At 43.7% G+C, this 27,378-nt stretch overlaps 1 protein-coding gene across 1 annotated transcript in view; it reads left to right on the forward strand.

Moving 5' to 3' along the window:
• Positions 1–27,378, forward strand: part of DNER (delta/notch like EGF repeat containing) — a 324,602-nt gene that overhangs the window by 169,882 nt on the left and 127,342 nt on the right. Inside the window, exon 7 of the mRNA XM_032637757.1 lies at positions 1,148–1,293. Within this exon, the coding sequence (XP_032493648.1) occupies positions 1,148–1,293 (146 nt within the window). The remainder of the gene's footprint in view (positions 1–1,147; positions 1,294–27,378) is intronic.

Raw genomic sequence — 27,378 nt, forward strand, 5'->3', positions numbered from 1 at the left:
ATTCCAAACTTGAAGTTGAGGTGTGTCTCCACTCCACTCTGACTTGCACAAATTTCCCAACATAACCTTGATGCTTGTGAACAGGATTAAATCCTCTGCTGCTGTTTTGAACCTATCTTCTGCCTGTTAAAAACATCCCTTACACTAAGGTAGTGCTTTGCCCTTTGCAGATCTGTCCCTGCATATTCCTTAGGGTCCAGGGAGCAGGGTGATCATGCCCCATTGCCCAGACAGCCTCACTTCCGGCCTGTGTCCAGCTGTCATCATAAAAAGCATTCTTTTTTGATGTGAAAAGAGTCCCAGAAAAAAAGAAAATTGGGGCTTAGAGAGGCATGGCTGTCTAGAATCATTTCCACCCCCTTGTCTTAAGCACCTTTTCTGGGTAAACAATACTTACAGTATTATTCCCTCATGCCAGTTGGAGACTATTATTTATTACATATTTATTGCTACCAACTATGTACAAATAACTGCACTTGACATAAAGATCATTCAGTGATAAATATGACACATTAATGCTTTTGTGATCGGTATTCAACTATGATTGGTCCTGTTTTCTTAGATGGTTAAAACCACATAACTGAAATTGATACAGCACAGCCAGACTGGTGATCAAGTAGATATTTATGAAAAAACCCAACAGAGAATGTGATCCATGTTGCATGCCCACCCTTGAGGGCACTGAGCTGCTCGGGCAGACCCATATAGCAGGGTGGGTAGGGGAGATTTAGTGCTTGCGACTATTCAGAGCAGCCAGGAAGACAGAGAGTAGGGAGATGCAAGCACGTGGCTCGCCAGGGAAAAGAGTTCAAAAGCAGAGAGAATTCTAAGGTGCTAATGCAGGGATGGAATTCAGAGACAGGGTGGCCCACAGAGGGCAGGAACAGGAGCAAAGCAAAGCAGCCAAGGTGATGACAGAGTGCCTGGCGCTCCTTTTCCTTGGCGACCGGCATCCCTCATGATGCTTGGGAAGAGTGGCCTGCCTTAAAGGCCCAAGGTCTGAATGGCCACGCGCTTTTATGCCTTGGCTTAACTTACTGCATTTTGTTTTGTTTGCCATACTTGAATGTTGTGTAAACTGTAGTCATAGTCTTGTCAGAAGAATGTTGGTTGGCTTTACATTTACTATTGTCCCATTTTCTTTTAGGTTTTGTGAATGATTCTGTTACTAAATCTATCGTGGCTTTGCGCTTGACTCTGGTGGTGAAGGCCAGCACCTGTGCACCAGGGGAGAGCCACGCAAACGACTTGGAGTGCTCGGGAAGAGGAAGGTGCACCACGAAGCCATCAGAGGTGAGGGGACACCTGGGAGCTTTAAAAATGTATATTTACATAAGACTATATTTACATATAAACACACACACACACATACACGCACACAGACACAAATACACACACATACACACCTACACACACACGTATACACACACACACATATACATATGTGTGTCTGTATGTGTGTATATATATATATAAAGGAGGAAGGAGGAGAGAGCAAATGCATTTGCTGAAAGTCTCCCCGAATTTCTGGTTTTAGTGATTTGTATGCGACATATAGATATATAAATTTCCATATAATTTTTAAACGAAGTACTAAAAAAGTTGTACAATGCTGGACCTCCTCATTTTGGTATCACGTAAGGATTTTGCGAGAAGTATTATCATATCTGGTAGCAGAATTGAGAAGCGGGAGAAAGAAAAGCTAAGACAGAGTCATCTCCTTCCCAGTTGCGACCCAATTCCCTCCTTAGACTTTGCACATCTCCAGGGCCGACAGCAGAGTTACAGAAGTAAAGGAAAAGTAAGAGGAGGAACGGGGAGGAGGTAGGGGCTAGAAGGCTGACTCACTGTGTTTGGCCTTCGTGGACCAGCGCCATCAACTCTGGAAGACCTGAGCGCCGTCCCCTCTTCTTTTTAGCAGCTGAGGTCACGTGGGCAGGGGGCAGGGGCTGAGGACATGTCCCAAGTGACGGGGACCAAGAGTCAGACCAGGAAAGGACCAGCCGTCCCGGAAGCTAGTCTCCCTCACTATAGGGCTCCCTTAGAACAATTTCGGCAGGTGGAGTCCAGGCTCCACCTGGGCAGAGTGAGACAGGGAGACTCAGCACCTTACCAGGGGCCCTGTTCCATCAGGGAATGCCCATCCGTCTCACCACTTGCTACGTCCAACTCCTGCATCTTTTTCTCCAGTCCCCTCTCTCCAGTCCCCTCTCTCCAGTTCTACACAGATTTATATTGCGGTTCGTGCTACGTGCAAGTGGGTTCCCCAGATCCCCAAAGAGCATGGTTTAGTTTAGACCAACGTGAAGGGTAACACAGGTAAATTTTCTTTGGTGCCACCTCCTTGTGGTAATGTCAGCACGTGCAGTAACAGTGATGTGAACTTAGACGTGAGAGGTCTGGGGCTAATGGACAAAAGGGCTGTTGAAGACGCTCATGTTGTCTTGGGAAACCTGTGTCTTAGGTGTAACATTGCAGGGGCTTAAATATACCATTTTCTCGTAAGATGTCCCCTGTAGGAGGCAGAATGTGGTTAGGAAGCCAAGAAAGTAGCAGGGATAATAATTTCTGATAAATCTTTGAAAAGGGGCACGAGGGTAAACCAAAGCCACAACCAAATCCCTGGGGGAAGGGAGAGTGACTGGCGTGAAGCCAGGAAGTGAAGCGTGAGATTTCTTTCACAAGCCGAGCCTGCCCCGTAGATCCTGTTTTCTTCTGTCTCGGCCAACTTGGGCTTGCCTCTTTTCTGTCCTGAGGGGAAGCTTTATTTATCAACTCATTCTATGCAAAAATAAACAAAGTAAAGGGTATTGAGTGTTCTTCTATGACCATCAAGGCTAGGGAGGGGTACAAAAACATGGAAGCAGTGGGGAACTTATCTGATTAGGAGATTCAAGCTCTGTCAGATGGAAGGAGTGGGGAGCTTATCTGATAAGGAGGTTCTAGAAGAGGTGAACGTGAGAGGCTGAGGAATGCAACTGCTCGAGGTGGAAGAGGTCAGACCCTCCAAGTGAGGCTGCAAAGCGGAGGCACACGGGTCTTGCCCAAATTCATTCTTAGTATTCCCAATGAACAATTCTGCGGCCCCATTAGCCCTTGAAAAGGTCATATTGGTGAAAGAGAAATGTCTTCAACGAAGAACCGAGGGCTGTCTTTAGAATCTTGGGCGGACACAGTGGTTGAGACTCCTTGTGTACTTTCTCTTCTAATGGATGACGCTTCCGGGGAAACTTTTCATCCGAAAAGCAGTCACCCTGTTATCTTAACACATGCGTGTGGATGGCGTGCAGCCTGCCCGGGGGTCTCATCTTCGTGAAAGCTCTAGCTAAGAGGCTCTGCCTGGTGGCTCAGAATGGACTCATTGCAAAGGCAGTAGCCGTATTAAGCACCTGGCACGTAACTTGGCAAACATTGCCAGAGTGCTTTGTTTTTTTGTGAGAAAATGACTCAAAAGCCTTGGAATCCATGCTAATATCAGCACAGCTCCGTTATGGGTACCAGCTCCCGAGTGCCCCTTCCCGAGATAACCCCTCTGCCCCCTGCCCCTACCTCCCCGTTCCACACCAGGTGCTTCTAAAAGAACTCTGCTGTTGTTGATTCTGTCAAAGCCTGCATTTACCTTCAGTGAATTTAAGGAAACTGTGGCCAGTCATCCTGTCTGAGACATGATAATTACCCCTGGTGACTCTAAGCAAATATCAGGCTGGAATTACCATGTCCATTTACAGACCTACCACACTGTTATCTTGATGAGAAACATCTGGAGGCCAGTCTTACTGTTCGCCAAAAGACGGTGGGGGGTTGAAGAGACGCGGCAGCAGTGGGAATGGAAAGGCGGGGCATCTTTTCTGTGTCCACTCGAGTCCCGTGGTTTTCTGTGATTGTTGTTTTGGCTGTTGTAGCAGCTTACGCTGTTGCTAGCAATAAAAGACTGTTGTTCTCTTTCTTTCTTTTTATTGTTTCTCAAAATTAGGAGTTATGTAGCCCAGCCTTCCACCTAATGCAAGAATCTGTCGTACAAAACGAAAAGAACTGTATTTGGTGGTTTAATTTTATTGTTTCTCATCATTTTTATATCTTTTTGTTAGATCATTCATCAAGATAAAAGCAATTCTGTTACTTCCACACTACTCTCATTTTGTAATGGGACTCATTTCTCTTTTGTTAGATGTGCTTTGGCTGGAGGATATTTCACAATTTTGAGTGATGGGTGGTTTGTGACAAAGCTTTTGCTTGCTGTTCTTAGATATCCCACCAACCTGGGAAGGTCTTTTAAAATGTTTACTATAGGGCTTCCCTGGTGGCGCAGTGGTTGAGAGTCCGCCTGCCGATGCAGGGGACGCGGGTTTGTGCCCCGGTCCGGGAAGATCACACATGCCACGGAGCGGCTGGGCCCGTGAGCCATGGCCGCTGAGCCTGCGCGTCTGGAGCCTGTGCTCCACAACGGGAGAGGCCACAACAGTGAGAGACCTACGTACCGCCAAAAAAAAAAAAAAAAAAGTTTACTATAACACTGTAGTGTTTGAAAACTGCTTTTGTTACAAGGGTTGATTCTAATCTTCTCTTTATGAAAAAAATTCGACTGTTGACCACTACTTCTTCTTGAACTTTGTCACCAAGGTTGGCTGCTGCCTATTTGATGATTTCTTAATTACCTTATAGGTGACTGTCAGGGCTCTTTGCTGGTGTGGGCCTTCAGCCTTCTTTAGATCCATTTGGGTTCCATGACCCTGTGTCTCAAGAGCAAGAGATGTGTATTAATCAGGGTTCTCCAGAGAAACAGAACCAATAGGATCTCTCTCTCTCTCTCTCTCTGTATGTATATATATGATATCTATATATATATACAGATTTAAAATTTATGTATGTAATTTTAATATTTATTACATATATGTACATGCATACACACACACACACACATATAAATCAATCAATTAAGGAGATTTATTTTGAGGAATTGGTTCATTGTGGCTCTACCATTATGGCATCTTGGGGAATCCAAAATCTGATGAGGGAGGCTGCTGGGCTGGAGACTCAGGAAAGAGTTGCAGTTCTAGTACAGAGACAGTCTGCTGGTGAACCAGGAAGAGCTGATGTTGCTGGTGAAGTCTGAAGGTAGAATTCCTCTTGCTGGGGGAGGTCAGCCTTTTGTTCTATTAAGACCTCAGCTGATTGGACGAGGCCCACCCTCATTGTGGAGGGCAATCTGCTTTACTCTAAATCCACTGGTTTAAATGTAAATCTCATCCAAACATACCCTCACAGAAACATCCAGAATAATGTTTGATCAATTATTTAGACACCATGGCCCAGCCAAGTTGACACATAAAATTAACCATCACAAGATTCTCTCCACCTTTTTTCTCTGATTCATTATTACTCCCTTTCTACCAAATTGCACCTTTTGCCCAACAAAGTTAAAGGATTGGTTTTAAATTTTACTTTGCCTAAGATTTACCTGAGGCCCCTGACGAAAGTCATATTCCAGCCCCACCACTCAGATCATGACGCCTTTTTTTGGGCAGCCAGGCAATTCTGATGCAGAAGTCGACTGTGGATCATAATTCTGGAAATAGAGGTCTCAAGAGCCATGCTTACCGTCTTCCTATTCTTGCTGATTCCCTAAAGCAAATATGCACCATATTTTTATTCCAAGATTGCATCGTTAATAATTTCAAGGTCACACGAAGTCAATAGAAAAGATAAATGCTGTTAAGTGATATAATGGTTCAATCCGTATCACAAAGCTTTCCTATTCGTTGGCCCTGGTCTGTATTGATAGTGAATGGGGTCAGGCCTGCATTCTTAGAAGATTCCTTAGAAACCTCTCTAGTGCTCTTGCCTTCTGAATCCATCATCCTTAGGCTGTTTAGATGGGAAACTAGAGCTGACTACTCAGACTTTGTTTTGAGAAAGAATTGAGCCGGCCTCATGGCAAGGAGCCATTCTTAATCCCTTCTAGAGCTGGTGGCTTAGTTCTGTCTTGAGGCGTGGGCCCGTGTGTGAGCAGAGCGTTGGAGTGTTGGCTTCCGGAGATTCCTGACCTTCTGTGACCTCCCTGCCTACTCTTGGAAGGCAAAGGCTGAAGCCCTAGGAAGTCCTGGTCTTAACACTTACAGATGAGTGTTTCAGGTTAGGTTGGGTTTAGAAATAAGTCATTGGCCTGAACCGGTTGCTTTATCTATTGCTTGATAACACCTGCTGTCCTTGCTCTACACGCCATGTGGTCTGGGTAGGGGACACTGTCCTTCCAGGAGCCTGTCTGTCTCCTATCAGCATGCCTCTCCATCTTTTTCCCTTTTGCAAAAGCTTTTGCCTCTTTGGTAGGGTCCCAGTAAATTCCCGTTTCTGAGGTTTGTTTACTTCAGCTCTGACTCACAGAGCAGAGCGACGAGCCAGCCGTGAGTTGGGCGCCTGGTCACCCTTCCAGCTTCCAGCCTCGGCCCCTCTCTCAACCGCTGCACGTCCCGCCCTCCCCGCCTCGATTCCTCTCGCGCATCTCCCTGGTTTTGCTCATGCTGTTTCCTCCATCTGGAATGCTCAGCTGCCCTCTGCCCCCTGCTCTCCCACCTGCCCAAATATATTTCAGGCTCAGCTCAAAATCTTCTTGCTTCTGGAAGCTGTCCCTCGTCCCCCAGTGCAAACTCCCTCCTCTCAAGCCCCGTACATTTTACTTTTCTTATGAGACACATGACATTTGGTTTATGCTTCTATTTCATACGTGCATTATTATTTGTGTTCACTTTAGTTCATGCGCCACTTCCCGGGCGGAGTCACTGCTTGTCATGGGCCTGGTTCTGCCCTAGGCTCTGGGGGATGCACACGTGCCCATATAAGACATGCCCTTTGGGAAGGAGCTGGGAGGTTCGGGAGCTGGGAGCTGGACACTAAATCATGGATTAGAGCAGTGGGAATGTGTGCTTTGGGAGCGTCTTGTAGGGGTGTTCTGGGAGCCCAGAGAAACATCCAGCTCAGACGTGGGATCATTGGGAGTTTCCCAGGGGCATCTCAGATGGTGAGTTCCTTGACATTAGGAGTCACATCTGGTCCCCTTGGTATCAATTCTAACAACTAGCAAGGTGCTTTCTGCATGGGAGATGCTCAAAAACTGCCTATGAACTAAATGAACAGAATAAATAAAAGAACAAAGATGTGGTGGGAAACCAGTTCTCTAGGTTTTCAGTTAGATATGTAATTTGGGTTATATGTTTGGTAAATATGGGAACATGAAAAGGACGTGGTGTGTTTGTTTTATAAACTCATGAATCAGATTATATTTTCTGATCTAAGGCCTTCTCACAGATTGTGTGATCCAGAATGTTGCTGGAACCCCTTAGGCGCATTTTAAGCAGTATTGCCAATCCTTTCCTTATCATTTAAAAAAGAAATAGGTCAGAATAATTTGAACAAATGGAATCTTTGATGCCATTCTTTTCTTGGTTTGAAACCATTGGCGAACTCCTCTTGAGGTTAGGAAGTAGCAACGTGCCGGGGGGCAGAAATAGATGTCATATTCTTTCGTCCATCACTTCTCTGAGAGCTAATTCTTCTACCATCATCAGTGTGAATAAAAAGGCCCTCATGAGACCTTGAAAAGGGCCTGAGACCTGGTAGGGTTGTGAGAAAGAAACGTGGTGACAGCATAGATGAGAAAGCCCATCAAAGCATCAAAGGAAACGCATTCACTGTATCCTTTTGAGCATTAAAATAGCAGCTGACAGAGTGTGGAGTTGCTTTTAAAAGTTCTGTTTGGTATATAGTGGGGTTAGGTCCCCCATGGTTCTGCCGGCACTGGAGAGGAATTTCTCCTTTAAGTAGGGAACAAAACACAGCAAGAGAGGGTCAGAGTAGCACACTAGTGGATGGGAAAATACTTGATGAGCCAGTGGTTAGTGACATGACAGAAAAAAAGACTAATTTATTCTTCTAAGGGCAGGGGGACCCTTCTCTTGACTGAACAAACAGCTTATTGACAATGCTCATTAAAAGCATCTGAGCCAGGGTATAGATGCTTAATGCTAAAATGAAGGCGTCTTGAGATACATTTATTTGCTAATAAAAGATGGGTGATTTCTCCCACAGATTATACTTGCAGAAACCACTTTGTGGGCCTTTGAGAGAGAAAGTACTTGTATGGATAACAAAAATAGAATAATAAATATTAGAAACAGACTAAATACAGAGATCATAAAAGTAAGTTCACTAGAGGCAGGACAGGAATAGAGACACAGACATAGAGAATAGACTTGAGGACATGGGGAGGGGGAAGGTAAGCTGGGACGAAGTGAGAGAGTGGCATGGACACATATACACTACCAAACGTAAAATAGATAGCTAGTGGGAAGCAGCCACATAGCACAGGGAGATCAGCTCAATGCTTTGTGACCACCTAGAGGGGTGGGATAGGGAGGGTGGGAGGGAGACACAAGAGAGAGGGGATATGGGGATATATGTGTAGCAGATTCACTCTGTTATAAAGCAGAAACTAACACGTCATTGTAAAGCAATTATACGCCAATCAAGATGTTAAAAAAATAAATAAAAAGAAAAATTATCTAAAACTTGGAAATGGGCAAACAGAAAAAAGAAAAAAAAAGGAAGTAAGTTCAGCCCAGTTGTTGCTGTTTCAATAGGCAAGGATCAGCTCGTCTAGAATTTCACGGACTTGTGTCTAAATTATAATTCTTGGTGCTAATGTAATTAAAGAGCCATTGCTGCCTTTTATGTTACAGACCGAAGGATGATCATATCTTTGCCTCCACAAAAATATGACAACATTTTGAGTCATTTATTATAAATTATTTTTAAAAATTGTGAATTATGTCCCAAAAGATAGATGTCTTGTCAAGTTTCTATTTGGCATCAGCATTTCCCAGAAGGTTGAAATGTATCTCCCCATATATGCTAACAGACAGTTGTAGAGGCATTGTTGGCTGGTGGCATTCCAGATATGTTAGGGTGAGGATTATATCACTGGTGACGTGTCTAGGGTCATAACATGTAGAGTGGAGGGTGATTTTAGAGGCTTCTTCACCTATTTTGTTTTAAACACCAGGAAACCGAGGTCTAAGGGAGATTTAAGCTATGTGCCCAAAGCCCAACAACTAATTCATAGTAGAGGCAGGAGGAGAATGAAGGGAGATTTCTGGACTTCTGCTCCAGGGCTCCCCCTGCTGGGCAGTGTGGCCTCTAGCGGGACCTTCAGCATTTCAGTGTGAGTCTTGGTGCCTGTTTAGCATCTTCACGTGAAGTGTTACTGTTTAGCGCAGGGAAGAATCAGGTTGAGATGATTTGACCTCGTGACCTGTTGGTTCAGCACTTCTCCAAGTTTAATGTGCACATGTGGGAATCTTGTTAAAAGTGCAGATCTGGACCAGTGGGTCTGGGGTGGAGGCTGAGATGAGATGCTGCTAACCTTGTGAAATGCCATGGAAATCAACCAAGACATTAGAGGTCACTCAAGACCTTCCAAAGAGACTTAGAAGATTCAGCAACCTGGGTCCCATGGTTTTCTTTGGCATAAAATACAATAGGGGAGTAAGCTCTCTGGGACTCTTATTCTAGAGCAAAGTTTGAGAAAATCCCGGTATGGGTGAGATGAGGAACGCAGGGAAAGAGAAAATCCCTACAGGTGTGGCAGGCAGCCTTTTACAAGTAGCCCCAAACCTGTTCTTTTAGATTACAACCCCCCACCTCCAGATTTACAGAGATGTAACTGACATAAGATTGCATTAGTTTCAGGTATACAACAAAATGATCCGATATATGTATATATTGTGAAACCATAATAAGTTTAGTTACCATCCATCACCACATAGTTACAGTTTTTTTTCTTGTGATGAGAACTTTAAAGGTCTACTCTCTCAGAACTTTCAGGTGTAAAACACAGTATTGTTAACTATAGTCACCATGCTGTACCTTACATCCCCAGGACTTATAAAGTTCCACTTGGAAGATAAAAAAGTTCCAGGACTGCTTTTTGCAGCCCCTGATTTTACAATCTGTTCTTTACACTCTCGATCTTTACAAAGAGGAGAGATACTCATTCTATAACTCTGTATTGGAGACAGATAACTATTATTCTCAGATTTTAATGACTAGCTGTTAGAATACAGAAATAAGGTTCTGACTAGACTTTTATTCCAGAGAGGAGAAAACCATCTGTTTGGAACTTGGTGAGCTTGCTTTCTCTGTCTTTCCTCTCCCTGAGATGCTTATCCTTTTGTCCTAGTTTTCAGTCCACAAGTCAGTGAGCTGAGTGGAAGCCCCTGGGAATAACACAGCTAAGCGGCTTTGCCGCTGGCGTCTGGTGGGGCTGCACACCACGTTCTTCTTTAGGGATCTGAAAACTGTGAGCCACACTTGCTCACAAAAAACATGTTCATTCCACTTACCATCTTGGAGAGTCATTTATTTCTCCCCATTTCCATCCCTCATCCAATGTTCTGTGAGCACCTCTAAGTGTCAGGCACGGAGCCTCACCCCAGCAACACAGGGCGAGGAAAACCACCAGGGTCTCTGCTCTCTTGATGTCAAAAGTCAGAAAACTGGCTTTGGAAATCACTGAACTTGACCTTCCTTCCCCTGATGCCCAAATCTCCTCTGAAACATTATCAACTTCCTCAGCCTCTAATTAAATATCTAGCCAGTGACCATTTGCGGCAATTTGGTACTGCTTTCAGATTTTGAGGAGGAAAAAACCCTTTGAGTGTTCCCCACCATGTTCTTAGTATGGCTTTAAAGTATAAATGGACTCATCTGTTTCCCTGAAGTCGAGGAAATTAGAGCTTCGGTTTGATCCTGGTGTTTGCCCCATTCCTTCTGCGACATCCTCTCGCGTTTCAAGAATCAGTGAGTGGGGTCGGTGAATGGCTCTGCAGTTTATCCTTCCCAGTTGTGGAGTGTTAGGTGGTTGGGAGTGAAAGTCATGTGTTAGGGGTTAGTGCAGCATAATTTTTCCCAAACCAGACAGAGACGCCAGAGAGCTCTGGGTGTATGTTACTAACGTGTCTTAATGGCACACAGAGTTAGGGGTTTCGACATGGTATTATTTGAAATCTCCTGGCCCTCCTGGCCCAAAATAGCTCCCCACTGGCCTCCCTTGTCCTTTTTCTTTAGATCTTTGCCCATTTTTCTACCTACCGAGTTACAGACTCACTTGAGGATTTGTCCACTGGATGCAACGTTTGTAGTTTTATGTACCAAACTCACCCAGTGGTTTTCTGACTTTTTGGTCTCGGCACTCCTTTCCATTCTTAGAAATTACTGAGGGACCCAAACAGCTTTTGTTTATTGGGCTGTTTCTGTTGACATTTACTGCATTAAGTTAAAACTGAGGAATTAAAATATTTATTATTTCATGTAATTAATAGACCCATCAGATGTTAACAAAAATAACACCTGTTTAATGAAAAGTAACCGTTTTCCAAAGCAAAAAAATTTAGTGAGAAGCGAGGCATTATTTTTACAAATCTCTTTAACATCTGGCTTAAAAGGAGAAAAAAGCTGGATTTTTCCATTTGCTTTTACAGTCTATTGCAATGTGTTGTTTTGGTTGAAGTATAGGAAGAAAATTCAGTCTCACACAGATGTTCAGTTGGAAAAAGGAGAAGTGTTTTAATAGCCTTTTCAGATAATTGTGGATATTTTTCTTTTTTTAAAAATAAATCTACTTATTTTATTTATTTTTTTGGCTGCATTGGGTCTTCGTTGCTGCACGCGGGCTCTCTCTAGTTGCGGCGAGCGGGGACTACTCTTCATTGCGGTGCGGGGGCTTCTTTTGTTGCGGAGCACGGGCTCTAGGCACATGGGCTCAGTAGTTGTGGCGCACAGGCTTAGTTGCTCTGCAGCATGTGAGATCTTCCCTGACCAGGGCTCGAACCTTTGTCCCCTCCATTGGCAGGCGGATTCTTAACCACTGTGCCACCAGGGAAGCCCTGTGGATATTTTTCTTGAAAATACTTCAAAACTAGACAAGTGACAGATTCTTAGAGGTTAATTGTATGTGGGATCTGGACCATATTAATGTTCTTGCTGTCTGTCACGTTAAAATCCATACGTATGTCTTGCTGTTTGGATCTTCTAACCATGAGTGATTTTTATAACATCACACATTGGTCATTTGGAAAATACTGGAGTTATACAGAGCTTCTAAATATTGACACATTTCATAATACGATAACAAGAAATCACATCCGTGATTGATATCGCCACCAATCTCATCAGAAGAGTCTTTAAGAATTGGTAATCTGTCAAGCTTATAATGGAAGATAAATGTTTTCCAAAATTCTAATTTTTCCTTAAAAGTTCAAATTTTGTCTCTGATACCAAAAACTATTGGTGGTTTTCCTTAAAGGGACAGGCTCGCTTTGTTCACTGGAGAGGAAATATCTACCAGAGGGCCAAGTCTGAATAACAATACTTTGTCTGTTAGTCATTGTTTCAAGGATAAAAGGTTTTCCATGAAAAAACGAGATAGTTAGGTCATGGCTCTAACAATCCCATGAGTGTGTTTCCCGAGGCAGCTGCTGGGCGTCTGTGGGCAGCAGGCGTGCTGCTTGCAGACCTTCCATTTCATGACAGGGAATGTTAAAAAAAAGACGTGCATTCACCGTTGAGGTTTCATCAAATTTTAATTTTGATTGCCTCATCCAGGACATTCTAAGTGAGACTGGCTTTTCCCCCCCTCCCTGCAAAATGCCTGAAGACGCTGAAGATTCAGAGATCGTTCATTGCTGCAAAGACACGGCTTTGACATGTGGGGAGGTATCAGTGGTTTCTCACCATTGTGTTTGCATCAGCACAGTGAAAAAGGCACACTGTGTTTTCCTATTATTATGAGATAGTTTTGACCCTGTGAACTCTGTCGACTGAAAAAAAAAAAGCACAACGTGAGAGTTGTGAGTTAAGTTTTACTGGGGGCAAAATGAGGACTGTGGCCTGGGAGACAGCCTCTCAGAGAGCTCTGAGGAAGTGCTCCGAAGAGGCAGGGGAGAGGTCAGTAAATATGTGATTTTGGTGAAGGGGGACCCGTGCAATCAAGAACACGTTTTGGCAGAAGGTTGATGCTACTCACGAGGACCACATGTCTCCATTAATGGTTTTAGTGCTTTTCTAGAGAAAAATTGGGCTCATAGAATCTTCCCCTGAAAATATCTAACTATGAAGCCTTGTTGTGCCAGTTCTTCCCAGAGCACCGAGTGCCTCCTTCCTGGTCTCCACCCCAAACTCCTTTCAGAGTGTGTTGAAGGTCAGTGGCGGCAGTGGTTAGTGACTCCATCCTTCTAGTGCCAGATGGTGAGTGACAAGTTTTAGTTGGCAACCGCCTGATAGGGTCTCGGGCCCCTCCTCCTGAGGTCTGGAAGCCACATTTTGAGAACCCTTGTCTGGTCCAAGCTTTCCCGCTAACTTTTTTCTCTGGACCTCCTTATTTGCTTTCTGCACTTTTTAATTAATTTATTTATTTTTGCGGTACGCGGGCCTCTCACTGCTGTGGCCTCTCCCGTTGCGGAGCACAGGCTCCGGACGCGCAGGCTCAGCGGCCACGGCTCACGGGCCCAGCCGCTCTGAGGCATGTGGGATCCTCCCGGACCGGAGCACGAACCCGTGTCCCCTGCATCGGCAGGCGGACTCTCAACCACTGCGCCCCCAGGGAAGCCCTGCTTTCTGCACTTTTAACTTATTTTTCTGAACACTCGAGTTTAGTTTGGGACAATTCTGGTTTTTCTCTTTGACCTTGAAAAGCACTTTATAACTTTTGTCCCTTCTCCGTGGAGATGGCTTCTTTGTGACAACACTGGTTCCGTTGGCTCAGAGCCAGTTTGATGAGTTCTCCGTCTTCGTCTGCTCCTTGACGTCCCTCCCCCCAATGGCCACCTTGGGATCAGCAGCCCACTGTCCCCCGGGTCCCCAAGGCAGAGGCTCTTCTCTTCCCTCCTTCTCTCTTCTTCCTTCTCTGCCAGCAGCCGGCAAAGAGCCACATCAAAAACCAATTGAACAGTCCCAAAATCCTGTTAAAAGCATAAAGTGAAAGCTGGCTAATTAAAATAACAGAGATCTTCTAAAGCAGCTGAAACCAACCTTCCTGTTAAACACTGTGGCAAGCTTTACAGATAGTAAAGAGGATCAAGGAAATGGAGCAATTGTCTTTCTGAAAATTGACCTGCTCGCCTGGAGAGGAGAGGCTGCAGAATTCACCCCTGGATCTTGCGGTTGGGAGGACAGTGATGGTCGGGGGGGTGGGGTGGCTGAGTAACAGGGAGCAAGGAAGAGCTTAGAGAAGCGGTGAGCCTTGCCTTTTTTTTTTTTGCGGTACGCTGGCCTCTCACTGTTGTGGCCTCTCCTGTTGCGGAGCACAGGCTCCGGACGCGCAGGCTCAGCGGCCATGGCTCACAGGCCCAGCCGCTCCGCGGCATGTGGGATCTTCCTGGACCGGGGTACGAACCCACGTCCCCCCAATCGGCAGGCGGACTCTCAACCACTGCACCACCAGGGAAGCCCGGAGCCTTGCCTTTCTGATAAGCTTGGCATTGAATGGCGGGGGAGAGAGTGGGATGGTATCCTCAGTGGGAAATTGGGTCCAAAGAAGAGTTTTTGCTTATATAGTGGTGGATGCATTGAACTGGCATAGGCTGAAGGCAAGAAACAGGCAGATGTGAGAGTAGGTAGGTGGAGTGTAATTAATAGGTGAAGGTCCTGGAGGAGATGGAATCAGGAGAGGTGTGGAGAGCTTCAGAAAAGTGAGTCAAGTGATGTCAGGTGCAGGCTTGACAGAGGTTTTAAAACAAGGTTTTATTTAATTGATGTGAAATTCATATAATATAGAATTAACCATTTTAATGTGATCAATTGAGTGGCATTCAGTACATTCACAGTGTTTTTGCGACCAGGACTTTTATCTAGTTCCAGAACATTTTTATCACCCCGAAAGGAATGCTGTTCTCATTAAGCGGTCACTCTCCATTCCCTCCCCCACTCCCTGGCAATCTGCATTTTCTCTCTACAGATTTACCTATTCTTGATTTCATATGAATGGAATCATACAACATGTGACCATTTGTGTGTGGCTTCTTTCACTGAGCGTCATGTTTTCCAGTCCATCCATGTTGTAGCATGTATCAGGACTCCATTCCTTTTTATGACTGCATAACATTACATTGTACGGATATACCACAGTTTATTTATCCATCTACCATTGATGGACATTTGGAATGTTTCTGGCTTTTGGCTGTTGTGGTTGGTGCCACTATGAACGCACATGTACAGGGGTTTATTTGAGTACCTGTTTTCAGTTCTTTTGGGTGTTTATCTAAGGAGTGGAATTGTCGGGTCATATGGTAATTCTACGTTTAGCTTTTGGAGGAACCGCCAAACTATTTTCCGCAGTGGCCAAACCCCTTTACATTCTTACCAGCAATACATGAGGGCTTAAAGTTTTCCACGTACTCACCAACACTTGCTATTTTCTGGGTTTTTAAAAAAATTAATCCCTGCCATCCTAGTGTGTGTGAAGTGGTAGCTCACTGTGTTTTTGATTTGCATTTTCCTAATAACTAATGCTGTTGATAGAGTTTTTTAAAAAAATCGTATTACGTGCTTTACGTCTTTGAAATACATTTTTGATTTTTCCCATCAAAGCCGAATTCCAGTTGTATCCCTTTGTGCCAGAGATTATAAGAGGCGCAGTCTTGGTTACAGCAGAAGAAATAATTGCAGACATCGTGTGGCCGAGTTCAGGAGCAGTGGCCCCTGGGGATTCCGGATTGTTCTGCCCCTAGATCGGAGGCAGGTGATTCTGCTTGCCTGGGCCACCTTGAATACTGGTCTAGGCCAGGTCAGTGCTGGCATATCTGCTCAATCCCAGCTTACCATTGGCATGAAAACCATTTAGAAGCTTGGTTTATTTCTAGGCAATGTGAGATAAAGCAGATTCAGAGAAGACTGTACCCTAATCTTGCCTCGACTGGAAACTGACCAGGAGCCCACCATCTCCATGGGGAAGGGGTAGGACAGGCATTACCCCAACACCTGTCAGACTGTCATGAGCCATCGTATGGCTTTCTTCCCTCAGACTGCCTTTTCCTTGTACTCCAAGAATAGTCCCAAGAAACCTGGCCCAAACCTGTGTGTCTTTTACTCATCAGCAATGGGGAACTCATTCTGTGCTCAACTTCCTTTCACATATGGACTCTTGGAGGCTAAGATCAGCATTTAATTGAGCCACAAGCATGTGTCCCTTCCAAGTTCACACTGGAGGAGAATTTCTAGATCAGTGGTAATTCTGCAGTTACAAACAGGCTATTTCCAAGTCAATAGAGGATGGAGAAACTGGCTTGGAAGGGAATGAGAGAGCTCTCCCTGGAATACAACAGCTGCTCTGTATGGAGAAGCAGAACAAGTGTACTGCAGTCCCCTTGGGGTCATCGCTGCGCATGCAATTGACAGTCTTCTGTACGCCTGTGGTTGGTTTCCACACGGTTCTGGGCAGAAGATTTGAGCTGTGTCTTAGCCTCAGACAGAGGTGACTGTGTGTTATGTGCAGGGACATTTAGGGCTCCAGTGTGGAGGGAGGGGTGCAGAGGATGCTAGTATGATCATCTTCCAGGAGTCAGCAGAGGCCCTGGCAAATGTGGACAGTTCCAGAGCTGTTCAGAATTCAGAGGTCATTATTATGCAGGACATCAGAGCTGTCATTTACACATCTTGTTTTCACACGGTCACAACGCTTTGGCAGGAGACTGGGGAATACGAAGCACATGAACGGAAATACCCACAGCAGCTTATACAATATTATTTATATTTCCTCAAAATAATCATGCACATGTGTTTAGGTCTATAGCTGTAGAAAAAGTTAAAACATTTCACTTTTCCCCCTTCCTTCTATCTCCGCATTATAATTCAATAAGTGTTTTCCCGGATTCGCTGGTGTGTTTTCGGTTTGTCTTTCCTAGTAACCTTTTCCATTTCTTTATGTGCTTTCTTCGTTACATTTTACCTCTATTCTTTTCTTCGTTATTATCTGGTCTCAGTTTGTTTTAGTATATGTTTCAGTGCTGGCAAGCAAAGTCTATCAGGTAATCACCGTCACGTGGTGTCAGTAGCAGAGAATTGAACAAAGTCCTAAAAATCAAGAAAAGTAAACATTGATGCAAGAGGCATTAATGGTTAGTGGAAACTAACATATTAAAGGAATGGGTTATATGTCATGAAAGCACCTGCTGAAGTGATGAAAGGACAGTCTGCTGCAGAAGTTTTGTAGGGGTCTGGAATGGAAGATGCATGGGGTTAGTTAGGACTTGGATTAGGTTAAGGAAGGGCTGCTCCACAGCCCAGGGTCACAGACTGTGCGAACTTGTACTGGAATCTGGTCACCCTTCTTTTAGCTTGAATTGTTTTCATTGATTTTTAAACCAAAGTCTGATCTTCTATTTTAAGGATTTCTCCACACATGGAAGATTTGGGGGATAAAGAAAAAAGATATCATATTGCGATGCCTAAAATCAGACACAGCACCCAAATTTGACTTTTGCCTGAGGGCTATTTCAAGTTGCTAAAATAAATAATACATTCGAATTTATTTTAGCAACTTCCTTATTTAGATTAGTATAATATTATTCTTCCATTTCTATCACAAGAACAATTCATTTTGCAAATTAATCAAAAATACCGCCTTCCATTTAGCTTGGCTGAAATTCACCAGATGCTTAATGAGACATCAGTTCCACTGCTGTTTCCTGGTAGAAAGGATCTTCCATTCATCATGTCCTGTGACATGACATTTTCCTCACTGGAATTTTTGCATGGGGATATTGAGCCTCTTGGGATGACTTAATTTTAGTAAGGGTTGAAGTTTTACAATTTTGTAGTACTTCCAAAAACTAGCATTTTAGTTTTGTTAGATCATTGAGAAGCCTATGGAGCCTTATTTTTACTGTCATCTAGCTGGAGAGAGAATTCAAGGCTGCACCACATATCGGTGTGCTTAAAGAGAGCACATGGTGTCTGTACTCGGTCCAGGCGATGTCAGTGTGGGCTTCTGCGTCTGTATAGACCATTCTGATGAAGTGGGAGGCTTTGTGGCCCGGTGGAGGCCAGTGGACACGGGGCAGTTCAGGAGTCAGGATCTGACTCTGGCATTTACTGAAATGACATCACTTAATTCCCTAGAGCCTCAGTATCCCTGCCCGATATTGGGAAACATGAAATGTCCATATCACAGGGCCGTGGCGCATGGGAGACCCTGGGAGTACAGGCCTGTAGAGGTGCTGGAGAAAATCCTACTGGAATTTAAAATGGGATCCTATATGTGCAAGCATTCTGTAAAGTGCTTCGTAAATAAAAGGTGACATGTACACAGGCCATAAAAGTGGCATCTGTTGCCTCCATCGAGAGCCACCTTCCTGTGGCCCTTGTTGCACTTGGCATTTCAACCCTGTTATCCTTGGATGTCTCTGCTTCCCCTCATCCTCTTTTGAACTACGCGGGAATGCTTCTGGCCTATACAACAGATTTTAACTGACTTCAGCGGTAATCATTTGGGGCTAGACTCACGTTTAATTTCCTTCTCAGAGCTCTCATTTTAAAGGATAATTGTTGGGAGAAAGTTGATACTTGAGTTTTTGAATCCAAGTCACCAGCATATGCTCTACATACTAGTGTTTTCTGTTTTATTTTGTCTTTAAGATCTGTGCTGTGACAAGAGGGGTGCAGTTGGCCACAGAAATGGTCAATCAGCTGTTTGTTTTACTTCTTACCCATTGTTTCCAAGCGCTGCTTAGCTAAATGTATTTTTAATTTTGCGGTTAAAAAACAAATTTGTTGGCAAATACCAATTTTAGCCAGAAATACTCATGAGTGTATAATTGTTGGCCAAGAGGAACCCTGATAAGAGGGTCTTCTAAAAAATAGCAAAACCATAGTTACCAGCCAGCAGTAGTAGTAGGAGATACTTTTTTTTTTTTTTAATTATGAGGGTTTTTAACTTCTGAACTGAAATTTTTAAAAAATGCTTTAAAAAATAAAAGTATAGCTAGACATTGGTACAGTTTAGTTGCCTATTGTGGTGGACAGAATACGGTGGGCTAGGAGTGTAGACTTAGTGTAAGATTCAAGGATATCTAGGGAGGTCCCTTCATCCCAAATTTCCTTGACACACCAGCCTGGCGGGGATGCCCGGAATCCTGGTGTTTGAGCTTAATTCCTTGTAATAAAGGCATGATTTCCTATTTAAATGCAAATGTCCCTAAAATGGTATCACATTAAGGTATTATCTGTCATTAACACTGGAATAACTTAGCTTAGTCAGGGGCTGATTTTAGTAGGAGAGAGAAGAGTAGGTAATTCTAGAATCCAGCTGGAGGAGTTGGGTCTGAGGGGGACCTGGGTTTGGGGAGGTGAGATTTGTCAGATTGGTCAGCAAATCAGAGTCTTGTATTTGGTTTTCAGTTCTTCCTAAGTTTAGAAACAGGGGAGGCTGGTGGCATTTGAGCCATACTTCTGAGACAGATGTTATGCCAAATAAACAAAACTAGTTTCATTTAGAGGAGTCTGAGAAGCCTTAGAAGTGCTCGTCCGATGCCGTAAATGACCTTGAGCCCCATTCTGTAGCTGAAGCCTATATATGCCGCTCTCAGAAAAGGCAGGAATTTGGGCTAGCTCATGGAATTTTTTTCCTTTCCAACACAAGCATTTAAAAATTATAATTAGAGAAAATTATTTGAGATTGGCTTCTCTGCTGGGCACTGTCCTGTACGACAACACTGCTAGGTGTATCAGCCTTCCTCAAGCCTGTGCACGTGAACCAGGAAGTGAGATTAAGGTTCTTTCCAGCACTTACATGAATCTGTGCTAGCCCAAGGATTTTCTGTGACACGGACATTTCATTACCACCCTCTGATGACGGCAGTCTTGAGGCTCTAGGGAATTAAGCATGCGATACCTTTCTTTTTCCAATAAAGAACCTAAACCTGATATCCTATTCTAAGAGTCATAAAGGAATTAGAAAAGAAACTTCAAGCATCAAAATGGTTCAAATATAATATACTAACCAAGAAATTGTTGGAAGATGATATGAGCAGTGTTGGTGTTCTTACATTAAAAATTTGTATGCAGATTTTCTCTCATTCAGAATTGGAGGATTAAATTATCACCTAAAAGAAATCGCTTCTTGAGAATATTATAGATTAATATAAACAGTTTGAAAGCAAGCAAGATTCACCTTGCCTGTGAGCTTAGCTAATTCTTTTGCCATCCCTGAGTTTGATCGTTTGATGAGTTTCTTTTGGAAGTTGTTAGAATGATTCTTTTCCAATTATCCTGGAGAAACACATCTATTAGATATAACCTGCCTTTTGTTCAATGTTAAAATCATGAAAGCAGCAAACATTTAGTGAGATAAGATTTAATTAAAATGAATGATAGGACCTTCCCACATCTGCTGGTGTTACTTCAATTTGTGTGAGTGTAAATTCAATAAAGGAAAACATCCATCAGGTCAGGGGCTCTATATAAAGGAAATCATTCACAATAAGATGGAAGGAGAGTTTTTTCCCATTCAATACTGAAGAAATAGTTTTAGTTAAATGCCACGGTGTGGTGTCAAGGATCTTATAATCAAGACAGACCTCTTGGAATTTAGGCTATGATACCAATAACAATAAGAAGAGGAATCTTGATTCATGTGTATATTCTCATTTCAGTAGGAGAGCAAGGGGCTGAAGAATTGCATTCACCCTCCAAAAGGAAGGCTGAACTGATCCTTTATACCAACTCTGCTGTGGTTTACTTTTTTGTCTATTTGCAGTCTCTCTCTTTGGGTTGGCTTTGTGACTATCCACAAAAGTACGTAAACTGTAAAATAACCTATTAAGAGGAAAATAGATCTGAAGACCAAGGCAAAGGAGAATTCTAGGTCCAAGAGGAAAGTAAACATAGGTTAAAGTTATAAATGTACAGAGAAAGGCTCACGTACTGGCTAAAGATAGGAATTGGGGATGAATGTTGGGTTAGCCTTGGCCCATGAACATAATAGACCATGTATGTGAAGGAGCCCAAAGGGAATGAGGATAAACAGGAAACGGGGATGGAAGATGGAGGGAAGAAAGAAGAAAGAGAAACTACACACAAGAGAGATGTTCTGGGAGAGAAGCCATTGAATGAGTGTCCATCAGGTGGAGTTCTTCAGGTTTGTCTCCCCATTTTGGGGTCTAGAGTGTCACATGGTGACAGAGGTCTTGAGAACTCTATGGGTTATCCCCCAAAGAACAGAAACTGTCACTCAGGAATGATCTATGGATAGACCCAGAGCAATCAGAATGTTTGAACAGTCAGGGCAAGGGAGCTGGGGGCTTCTCTATAGGGATCAGGTGCTGTACCTTTTACCTGGGTCAGGTGCAAGTGCACCTCCTGCCTGGTCTCCACATCCATTTGAGCACTTCACCTTCCCTGTCTCCAGGATTTGTAAAGGGCCAGTGCAATCTGAATGGGAAAAAAGAGATTGAGGGTTTTGATGATCTTACCCAAGCCTAATTTCTAATCTCCACCTATATATCCTGGTCCCTGAATCTAGCTTGTGATTTGATTTGCTGATTTTCATCACCTGACTCAAACAGGAACTGGGAAGAGGGACCAGTCAACCACTTAGTCCTTCTGTGTCACTGATGCAGTCATTTTATCTGTAAGTGACTGTGCTGAACCCCTTTGTTATTGGATAGGTGTTCTCGAATATCTGTTGTATCATTGTAGATCTTACAACAGTTAAAATTTTAAAGCCAACAACATAAATAAAAGAATCTCTGGTTATAGCACATCTCCTTTCATTTTCTCCTATTATTACCTGAGGTCCAATAGGAAACAAAGTCATAAATAATGTAAATTTCTTGCCCAAGGTCAAAGGGATGGAAGAGCTAGGAATAGGATCTCAACAGGCAATGTAGTATTTTTTTCTCACTAAGCTACATGGTCGTCCATGGTTCACTTTGACCATAGTTTCTTTTACATAAAGGGGAGATCCTGGAATCAGATTTCCTGGGTTCACTTTTTTTTTGCGGTACGCGGGCCTCTCACTGCGGTGGCCTTTCCTGTTGCGGAGCACAGGCTCCGGACGCGCAGGCTCAGCGGCCACGGCTCACGGGCCCAGCCGCTCTGCGGCACGTGGGATCTTCCCGGACTGGGGCACGAACCCGTGTCCCCTGCATCAGCAGGCGGACTCTCAACCACTGCGCCACCAGGGAAGCCCCAAATTTCTGTTGTTTAAGCCACCCAGCCTGTGGTATTCAATACTTTGTTATGGCACCCCTGGCAACCTAATAGAACAGGAAAGAAACCCACTAGGAGGTTGTTAGCACCTCACTGTGGCATGGAATCACTTGGTGGAGGACAGTGGGGATTTATGGCTTATTTGGGACTGAAACCCAGGTCCATCAGATCTAAGAGCGGAAGAGGCCTTTGGAGGTCAGCCCCTTCAGATTCCCACTCGGTGCATAAACGCTGCCCTCATCCCCTATCTCAGAATGTCATTTGAACTCTGCCCCTCGTTCTTTGTAATTTAAATTCTCGTGTTTCTCAATATGTTAAATTGTAAAAATGTCTTTACAATGATACCAAATCTGCCTCCCTCTGCCTCTGACTAGCAGTGTGACATCTCTTTCCTCATTGGTGAAATAGAAAAATCATACCGATCTTGCAAGACTGTTGGGAGGATTAAGTGAATCCTTATGCGGTACTTGGCATATGGCGGGGGCTTTCTTCAGTAAATGATGGTTTTGACCCCTGCCATGTCCCCACTGGCTTTCCGTCTTTGGAGAAAGCTATCAGTGGTTTATCATCTTAGCTTTACATTTCAAAATATAATTCGTAGTGAGTTTTCCTTCTGAGGGAACTTGAAGAAGACGTTGGGAAGGATCTCTATTCTTCAAAGAATCCTTCTCATCAATAATTTATACATCAAAATGTCCATTTCATTAAAGCTTTTTCTGTATCATTTTCTTTTGATGTAGCAAAGGAAATAACTAGAAGGCTAAATTGATTTTTAAAATAAGAAAGTAGAATGGTATATCATTTACTTGTGGGATCAGGCTAATTTTTTTCAGGGAAGTGCAATAAAAGATGAGTTTTTAGTGACATCCTTTTTTTTTTTTTTTTTTTTGTGGTACGTGGGCCTCTCACTTTTGTGGCCTCTCCCCTTGCGGAGCCCAGGCTCAGTGGCCATGGCTCACGGGCCCAGCCGCTCCGCGGCACGCGGGATCTTCCCGGACCGGGGCACGAACCCGCATCCCCTGCATCGGCAGGCGGACTCTCAACCACTGCGCCACCAGGGAAGCCCGACATCCATTTCTTTAAAAGTCAAATATTACTTTTGTTAGTGGATTAGGATGTTGCAGCAAATAAATACACAGATGTGAGTGAACTGGAGATCGAGGCTGATTACCTGGACATCTTACGCCTAATTCCAGCCACACTCAGAGTGCTGAGAACACGTAGGTTGCTAAGTTGCATGGATAAGGTTGGAAACTGCTTGTGGACATCTTCATTCCTCCAATCCATACATCCAGTTTTAGAAAGGAAGTTTTTATAAAATTTCCTGAAAGACATTTACCTTCTTCACCCTTGAGCAATCAAGTAAACTGCAAAGTCTTTTGGAAGGAAAGAGTATGGCTGTCTCATTCATTATTGTTTCTATCATTTAGAATTTAATGTTTAAGCCAAAGAAACGAGTTCTAGGAATTCATGAATGTCACGTCTTGCATTCGATGTTTAGATGATCTGCGTGTTTCTAAGCTTGCTTGAAAAAAAATAAGCTACTACATTTGAAATTAATGAACCCAAATAGAAGAGCAATAGCATATCTAAGACTAATGGGAAAATAAGATTATGAGCTATAAGCAATGAGAGTATATTGTTTAAATTAAATATGAATAATGGAACAGTGAGACCCAGCCAATGGACAAGAATTTTAAAAATGTAATTCATAACGAGATTTCCTTTGAGATGGTGTACTGTGTTCCCAACAAGAGGCAACAGTCTGTCTCTGTGGCTGGGCTCCAGGTGTTCTTGTGTGGCCTGGGCTCAGGAAAAGGCATTTATAAGGACTTTTACATCATAAATAGAATTCCCAGATAGTCTCTTAAGTTTTATGTTAAAATAATCCTTTCTGTCTCTTGAAATACTAAATCTGGATTTAGTAAAAGGCTGAATTCTGCGTGTCTAAGAGAACTTGCTAGACTGATCTTCTGACCCTTTAGTTACAGGCCACCTGTGTTTAATGAAATTAAAATGTGCGCTATGGTCACTGCTTTTTATCAAGGTTTTAGTGTTTGTCAACTATGTAATTTCAGACCTGAATGACCACCTGCTGTGGTCGCTAGAGCTGGAATAATAAGCTCTTGGTTTAGAACGACGAGGATGAGGCTTCTGTGGCCTCCATCTCCACAGATTCAAGGTCAATGCAGTTGGCATGATGGGACAGCTCAGGTTAGAATCTAATGCTTCATTGTTTCGTGAGTTAGACAGGATTCATTGCCTTCCTTCCCTGAAGTCCTCTTAGAGCAGTATAAGCACTCTGTCAGGGGGCTACAGAAAGCCCTTACTGGGGGGAATCATCTTCACGGACAATTGCCGCTCCGTTAACTGGGAGCAAAAAGATTCCAGAGCTTTGCAACGGTAGGAAACAGACTCTACTTCTTGACCCTGCCGTGTGTGGACTCCTAGTTTAGAGAGGTCTTCCGAATGTTTCCCCGTAGGCTCTGTAAGCAAGAATTCTCTCCCAGCTGTGGCCTGGGCTGGCTGTGCCCTGCTCATGACCCTGGCATGCTGGGCAAGCTGAGAGGTGGGCACGCCTTCCTTTGGCCTAGGAATGGTTGAGCCTTCTCTTCAAGAAAACTGGACTGTTCAGAGGGGAATATGCTCAGTTATGTGATTCATATTGTCCACAGCAGAAGACACGTCAGTCCCTTAGGGCAAGCGGAGCTTTTCCTGGCACTCGGATGTGAAATGAATTTCTGGAGTGGGACTTCACGTACGGGGACGCGGTGATGTGCACACAATGTTCTCCACAGCGTCCCTGCACTAAACGCAATAGCACATCCCGCAGGGAGGAGCTGGACACCGGATGCTGAAATGTGATTCTAATGTTTCAAAGTTTTATCTTTCCTTTCCTGGGATTTAGCCAGACTCTTAAAATAAAAACAGCGATTTTTTTATTATGGGAAATTTCTGCATGCATAAAAGTAGAGAGAGTCATTTGGCAAACTCTCATGTCTGCATCGCCTGGTTTCAGCAATTATCGACTCATTAGCTAGAGTTTTGACCTTGCAGATGTTCAGACATTTAACTGTGAATCGCCCAGATGTTGTTTGGAATCAGGCTGATCCAGGACGGAAGTTGAAGTTGGCTTTGAGGGTCTGTTAGGTGGGCGTGGCTTAAATCAGCTCCTTTCCATTTTCAGAGGTTTTGGTTTGGAATTGTCCTCCTAATCCTTGTTCCAGCATCCCCTTTAGCATGAAGATGTGGATGAAGAATGTGTAAGTGGCTCTGATTCTAATAAATCACAAGATCATCAGAGATAGACAGGGAAGTAGGAGAAGAGGACCCTTACCCTGCACAGAACTCTCATGCAGGTCTACCTTTAAGGAGCAGACTGTAAAGTCAGCTTTATTCAGTGAACACTCAAATGTCTATTATGTATGCAGACATCAAGGACCTCCAATTCTGGTGAAGAATCGCCCAAAGTTTCCAAGTCTGTCCATGAGTGATTAGGCACTTTATGTACAAGAGATGCGTTCAACCCCCAGGAAGGAGGTTTTTACTCTATTTTGACACATTATTTGAATAGAGTTGGTATTTTTCTTAAGGCTGAAGGAAATTAGGATCAGTGAACCCAAAGAACAGTCAAGATGCTGGTAGGGAAGACAGCCAGACAGCAAGGGAGGAGGTGGAAAAGCTACAGATATCTGGAGCTGGAAATAAAATACTACTATCATTGGGGGTCATTTTAGAGTAAGGGTGAAGGACGTCCCCACATGGGTCTCTGGTACCCATAGATCATCACGGCGATGATAGGATGATATGCAGCTGTGAGTGGAAAAGGACTTGGAATTGGATGATATTGTTTTAAGCCTTGACCTTACACTTGCCAACTGGGACACCTTAAACAATTTATCTGACCTCTCTGTTGAGTCTGTTCTCAACTCCTAAAATGGATCTGGGAATACCCACCTGACAGATGTGGGGAAGATTAAAGAGATAATTCAATGTGAGCAAGCTCCATAAACAATGAGCTTCAGTGTCTAGTTGGCTGAGTTTTTTATGTTCACTGATGTCACTGGGACACCAAAAAGAGATGTATATTTTCTGTATACTTTGTTTAAGGGAGACAGTAAACAAGAATTGCTAAATTCTGACTCTGAAAGAGAAAAATAAAGCTCCTCAAAAGCTTCTCTCTCTTGGTCTTCCCTGGTGGCTCAGTGGTTAAGAGTTCTCCTGCCAATGCAGGGGACACGGGTTCAATCCCTGGTCCGGGAAGATCCCACATGCTGTGGAGCAACTAAGCCCACGTGCCACAACTACTGAGCCTGTGCTCTAGAGCCTGCAAGCCACAACTACTGAGCCCGTGTGCCACAACTACTGAAGCCTGCATGCGTAGAGCCTGGGCTCCGCAACGAGAGAATCCACCGCAGTGAGAAGCTCGCACACTGCAACGAAGAGTAGCCCTCACTCGCCGCAACTAGAGTAAAGCCCGCGCACAGCAACGAAGACCCAGCACAGCCAAAAAACAACAACAAAAAACCCTTCTGTCTCTGGGATGATTTGTTCATGACAAGTAGGCTTTACTGAGAGGTGAAAATTGCAGAGGATGAGACAGAAAAAGTCAGCTGGGACCAGGTTGCCAATGACCTGTGTGCCATGTGGGGGGAATTTAGATTTATTTGTTCAGAAATTTGGCTCTTTATTTTGTAAAGTATTGAAATATAAAAATACAAGAAAATAAGTTAGAGTCAGAGAAAATATAAATTAAAAAGTGATATCCTAGTTGGAAAGCGGAAACAGTCATATAGGTCACAGAGCCCTAGAGTGTTGTTAAAACTGAACTTCTAGTAGACTCTGAGTATATGGCAGCCAAATCAAAAAGGAAAAGAAAATGAGCAGTCACATAATCTCCATCATTCATGAGGACAAAACATCAGTTCTTATGACTAGTAACACTTTTAAATGAGTGAATTTTCTTGGGAAGGAATTTATAAATGAGGTAGAAAATGATGTATGGCATATACGCTCTTGCCAATGTCCTCATGGTAAACACAGTAGTAGATTTTAAAGGGATGTTTCTTATAGGACCCTTCTCTTCCCCTTCCCTACTTAATTTTCCCCACAGCATTTATCACC

The sequence above is a fragment of the Phocoena sinus genome, chromosome 7, assembly GCF_008692025.1.
Source record: "Phocoena sinus isolate mPhoSin1 chromosome 7, mPhoSin1.pri, whole genome shotgun sequence".
Lineage (NCBI taxonomy): Eukaryota > Metazoa > Chordata > Mammalia > Artiodactyla > Phocoenidae > Phocoena > Phocoena sinus.